This window comes from Morone saxatilis, unplaced genomic scaffold (genome assembly GCF_004916995.1).
Source record: "Morone saxatilis isolate NCDOM2014 unplaced genomic scaffold, NCSU_SB_2.0 Contig3, whole genome shotgun sequence".
Lineage (NCBI taxonomy): Eukaryota > Metazoa > Chordata > Actinopteri > Moronidae > Morone > Morone saxatilis.
Genome location: NW_023339873.1, coordinates 23,892,516 through 23,898,356, shown reverse-complemented (window position 1 = coordinate 23,898,356; position 5,841 = coordinate 23,892,516). Strand labels below are relative to the sequence as shown.

Below are 5,841 nucleotides of genomic sequence, written 5' to 3'. Positions count from 1 at the left end.
CAAAGAATTGGTTCTATGGCAAACTGGAGTTTCTGCAGCTAATGGCCAGAGCTCCAGTTAGTTATAAATACACTTCTTTGGGGCATTCTCCTAAAGAGTGCCTTTTTGCTCCTCCTTAACAGACACAAATGTAATTGTATAAATGTCTGTGAACATGATCAGGCTTACGATGACAACAACATGCCTTTTCCAACTCATACGTTGTGCAGAAACCGTACAAAACAGTAAGTCCGCCTAACCTGTTTTTCCACAGCTCGCTTCACCGAGAGCCAGAATAATCGACCACGGAGATAATGCCTTCGCTGGCGAAAAAAAGTTTATTTCCCCCTCAAAAATGTCCATGTCTTCACACACTACTCTCCGATTGTGCTACTGTCACTGCAATAATACTTTCCTGCTTCGACTGGCCTGGCGCCGCAGTAAATTTTTCCTCTTCTCAACCGAAATGAGTGATAATATCCCATCGGTGATCGTTTCATGTTCAGCGCTCACACCTCTGGAGTTATTAGCTGAATCAGGTAACCACAGAAGAAGAAGAGAGTGGAGATCGAGGAAAGAACAGTATCCCTCCCCCACTGGGAAAAAACGCGAACATTTTTCTCCACATAGATCAACAACTACGTTATTCTTACTCCAAGTTCTTCCCTTGTGAACACTCCTTCTTCCTTTTCCTCTTACTTCTTCTTCTTCGTTTGGATTTCCGGCAGTAAAATTATGAACACCTCACGATCTCCACTCTCTTCTTCTTCTGCGTGTTACAACAAGTGTATGCGGCTGAAAGTCCCGTGGGATTATCAATTGTTGGAGGTAAAAAACGCACGAAGAAGAAATTGAATTGTTGCAGGAAGTGTTCAAATCGAGAAGTAGTGTGTGAAGACATGGACATTTTGAGGGGAAATAAAAATTTTTTCGTCGCGAAGGCATTATCTCCGTGTCGATTATTCTAGGGCTCTCGGTGAAAGCGAGCGGGCAAAAGGCATGTTGTTGCACGTAAGGGCCCTGATCATGTTGCACAGCAATTTTAATGACTTTTGTGTCTGTTAAGAGGAGCAAAAAGGCACTCTTTAGCAGATGCCCCCCAAGAAGTGTTAATTATAACTAACTGGAGCTCTGGCCATTAGCTTGCAGGATCTCCAGACAGTTTGCTAGAACCAGTTCTGGTCGTTATTTTTCCTATCGACAGTACTCGGGGACTTCTAGTGATCAAGACTAGGGTAAAAATCTGCCGAAGTTCCCCTTTAAATTTCCCAGGAGACTCCTGTGTTTCTGTGTAGAGGATCATTGAGTTTATAATTAAAAAGTAAACTTAATTATTTATTAAATTTACAGAGAAAAATAGCTTTGAAAAATAGTTTGCAACTCTACAAAGTTAACCAAGGAGCAAGAAATATGAACACTTTGGAATACACAGTATACCGTTGAGTGTTGCACTGGTGTTGTTTGCTTGGCTAGGTCCCTTCTGAACACCATGAATGCTCCTTCTCCTCGGCTCTGGCCTTCCCCTGCCTCCATGCTGCCTTCTTCAGAGCTCATTCTTCCTTCCTCACCATAGCTGACTTTTGTGCTAAAAGCTGTTGCCCCTCTGTCTCTGGCCCAGATGCTGCTGTGGCTTCCTGTTGATTTATCACTGTCGGGGCTTCTATCTGCGGTGGAGTCTTTGGAAACTTTCTGGACGGCTCTCCCGCCAATGCTCAAAGCAGAGGAACCTACTTCGTCCCCTTTAAAGGAGCGCCTACCATCCTTATCAGTCCTTGATGGGCTGACATGTTCATTGTCCTGTCCAGTCAGAAGGAAGTGACCTTCACTATGGCCCTGGGGCCGCCCACCCTGCCCTGTCGTCACCCCCTCTCCTGCCTCTCCCTCCAGGCTTCCTCCTCTTCCAGGCCCAGAGGTAGCCATGGCTCCAAACACCTCTGCTGTCCTAACTTCTTGTTGGCCTATGACTTTCCATAAGTCAGTGTCTTTTTGCTCTGTGGAGCTGTTCAGCAGCCTGGGAGAGAAAGAAAGAGAGAAGTTTTCATAACTCAGCATCTTGGATGTCTAATGCATCACAAAAAGAGACTACTGAACAACAGAGGAGCAACGTTCCTCTAATGCATCTTCTCTCTATGCAGCTTTTTTCCTGACATAAAACTTCAAGCAGCAATAAACCTGAGATCAGTTTGTTTATATGTGTGCATTTATAATTTATATTTTCTACCACAACAAGTCACTCAAGTGACTGAGCTTCAGTGTTTATTCTTGACCTTAGAAACAGACAAGAGAATCTCAATTTGAAATGGGTCTGAAAGCTTTGTAGACATCAAGTAACTGGAGCTTGTGGTATTAATTTTGTCAAACCAAGCGCCACAAACCAGTCACTTAAGTTTGAAACCATACTTTCACAGTTTCTTGGTGGTTACATTAATTGTCCCTCCAGGAAGTTGCATTGTTGCGATTGCAACAATTAGCACAAATTCAACCAATCCCCAAGAATTCTGCGCAACCTTGCAATTTTGTCCAATCACAGCGACTTTTACACACGTGACTAATCGTAGATTCTTGTGGCTTTCACCAATCACCCCCCAAGCAAAACCTTAAGCCGAAGGTCACTAAACCTGCCTTCAATTTTTTTAATTAATTATACAACAGAAATGCAACTAATTTTCATCGTCTCCCACAATTTCATTGCAAAAAATGCCTAAAAGCATCACCACATGGTATTACAATTTTTTTAGTAAAGCTGCCATGAAGTTAGGAGTTTTAGATCACAACAATCTCCCCCAAAAACCCTTCAAAATCCTGGAGGGACTGATTGAAGGACCCAGTGTCACCTAGGGCCACACACACCCCGACTGTGTCTCTGAAAATGTGTCTGTTATGTAAAAACAACAGTTTGGCAATTTATACGTTCCTTGACATGTATACATACAGCGACTCTGGCTTTAGGTTGCTCTCATTGACCTTACACACAGAACAATAAATAGACATACAGCCAAAAACAAGGACGACAAAGTTGAACAAAATTATGTTCATACAAGTGGATGAGAAAGGTGTATATAGAAAAATATATAAAAAGCAACAATGGTGTTTGATGTCTACATAAGACTCAAGTGTTCTGTAGATTCCAAACAAATACAAATTGTGCAAATTAATAAATACTAAAAGGGTAGAAAGTACTAGATTACTTTATATACATGAAGTAGATGGTCATGTACAACAAATTGTCATTTTTCTATTAGCCCGGTTTAGATGACTGGTGGGCTAAAACTAGTCACAAAACCAGTGCTAGTTGAAAAGGAGCATGCTGGACGGATTAGGAGACACAGTGAGAACAGGTGTGGGGAGACCAGAGTTTTGAGACTTGACCTTTCTAAGGATTGCTGAGTTTCCCCTTTTCTGTATGAAGTTTTGTTTTCTTCACACATGATCACTGATTACATTTATCAAGCAACTTGCCCATCACTCGTAGAGACCGATGGAGGACTAAACCTGCTGCTGCTGGTGAGCTGCTTCCACTATGCGCTTGGTGTAGACAGGGAGTCAGAGTTACCAGTGAAACTGAGGTAGGAGTTTTATTGTAGTCTTAGTAATATTAGTAGTAATAAATAGTAGTCACCACAAACTTGGGGCTGTGTATTGGCAAGAATCTGTCGATCTGATATGTATCACAAGGTTATGATTCAATATATTGCGATATATTGCAATACTTTAAGCAAGGCAATATATTTAGGAAAACTGTCATTGTATAATGAACACGTGAAACACATTCACCCCCATATGTGTCTATACATAAAAATGTATAAAGTGTTTTTGAAAACTAATACAAATTACAAAACATAATATCGCGATACAATACCCCTCACACCCCTACACACACTAAGCACACCAAACTAAGCCAAGAAACACTCACTATCCTCATTTTTTCAGGTACCTGTGAAGATTGAGACTCATGTTGTACAGGGCCAACCAGGACTCTTGGAGGCGCTTTATATCTCGCCGAATGTGGACCTGTCCCTCTTCTGAAGTCTTCTCCAAAACCCCTTGACCCTGGACCTCCATCTGCTGCAGCTGAAGCTCCTTCTCTGGAAACTCTCCCAGTGCTCTCTGTGGACAAAGACAGCACTTTAATGTACACGGTGGGAGAGTCCAAAAAGCACGGAGGCTTAACAGTCAGACTGCTTTTATCATGCAGCAACAACATCAGAGCTACCACCAAGTTCATTTGTGTTAATGTTTGACAGAGTATATGTTCAATTCTTTAACATGTAAAAAATATTTAACTTTAATACTCTTTAATAAAGTTTTTGGTAAAGAAAGCAGCCTCCTGAGTATCTTTGGGTACTTGGTTAAGGTCTTCATTCAAACTCACATAAAAACTTACCATATTGGTAACGTGTGAATTTTAAAATGTATTAAAATTGATATCGGCCTCTAAAATCTATGGAAGCCCATTTCTGCCAATGTGATGAAAAAAAAAAGAGATGAGAAACTAAGTCATTATACTGAGATGCTAAGTCAATATTTTGAGGCTGTCATTACAATGACTTATAGAATCCTTTTTTTTGGTCACATGTGCTTCCATAAAAACCCCACATTGTTCAGGCTCTAATAAGTGCCCTGTTGATAAGACATTCTGAGGATTACTGGATTACATTTGATACTGAGGGCACCATCTGAAGTTATGTGGAATACCTAATTCAGTGAGTTCTAACTAAAGTTCTGGATGTCTGTTCTCATGGGCCACTGAAGACACTGCTATCACAAATAAGTGAATAAGCTCTGGTTTCAGCAGTATGTGTTTGATGTCTGTATGATGATGGAGGGCTGCTTCAAATTGCATCAGTTGGGATCAAGGGGTTAAATTATTTCAGGTAACACACAGTCAGTAAACAACACATTCATGTGTTATACTAGCTCAGCTGTGATGCTTTAGACCAAAGAAACAAGAGGACCAAAACATCTCAGGTTGTTGAATGAAGCTTTGCAAAACTCACTCAAGAGTTTGATTTTTGCTTTCAAACTTCAGCACATCATTTCCTGTCAGTGAATTGTACATATGGCTCTGCACCAGCTGTTTAATGTGTGCAAACACACTGAACTAACAGAGTTATTTCCTGAACTGGATTTATTTCTCCTCTCTGGTGCACTCCTGGTGCCTGTTTTAGTCTGACAAGATGGGTGGTAGTTTTTTATTCATAAACGGGACTCTCAAGAACACATTCGTGTGTTACATCCGTTTGTGTTAAAGCGCTATTTCAGTTTCAATGGGGCTAAAATGGCAGAGTTCCCACTCTTTTTGAGAAATCATTTTCCAAGACCTTTTCACTTGACGACACGTACACATACAGTTATATATGACCATATACACTTTTCCACTGAGCTTTGAAAAACTCTGTTCACAGCTCTGGAAAAAACAGACATTTCGCATCTAGTCTGAAAAGCTAGATTGACTGAGATGAAATGAAAATAAAGTATCTTTCTATTTGGCTCCATGTCTGGTAAACCAGCTTTTTAGTGTCATACCGCACAGTTTATCCTACCAACAAGGATTTTGGATGGAGTACAGAGCAGATTTTTTTTAAAAGTTGGAGTGTCTCTTTATCTCCGGCTCCATCCCACTTTGGCATATGCCTACCTCTGGTACTACTGTACATGTCCCTAGGATCATTCCCACACTTCCCATTCATTGTCAATTTGGCACGAGCCTGGCTGTTCATATCAGAAGCACATTTCTCCATACCAGTTATCTCACATACAGCTGATCTTTCTAATAACCTCATCAATGATGTGTGCATGGATAAGCGGGGTGTTGCTTCTTCTGCAACAATGAAGTTAAAAAGGACCATCTTGTGATGATCT

General features: G+C 40.9%; 1 protein-coding gene and 1 long non-coding RNA gene across 2 annotated transcripts in view; one reads left to right on the top strand and one right to left on the bottom strand.

The window, feature by feature from the left end:
• LOC118337103 overlaps positions 1 to 4,039 on the top strand; it is a 35,791-nt gene extending 31,752 nt beyond the window's left edge. The window contains exon 3 of the long non-coding RNA XR_004797138.1: positions 3,910 to 4,039. This is a non-coding gene — a long non-coding RNA (uncharacterized LOC118337103). The remainder of the gene's footprint in view (positions 1 to 3,909) is intronic.
• Positions 1 to 5,841, bottom strand: part of syne3 (spectrin repeat containing, nuclear envelope family member 3) — a gene marked incomplete at its 5' end in the record, with an annotated part of 48,126 nt that overhangs the window by 17,905 nt on the left and 24,380 nt on the right. The window contains 2 exon segments of the mRNA XM_035673968.1: positions 1,417 to 1,990; positions 3,914 to 4,086. Of these exon segments, the coding sequence (XP_035529861.1) occupies positions 1,417 to 1,990; positions 3,914 to 4,086 (747 nt within the window).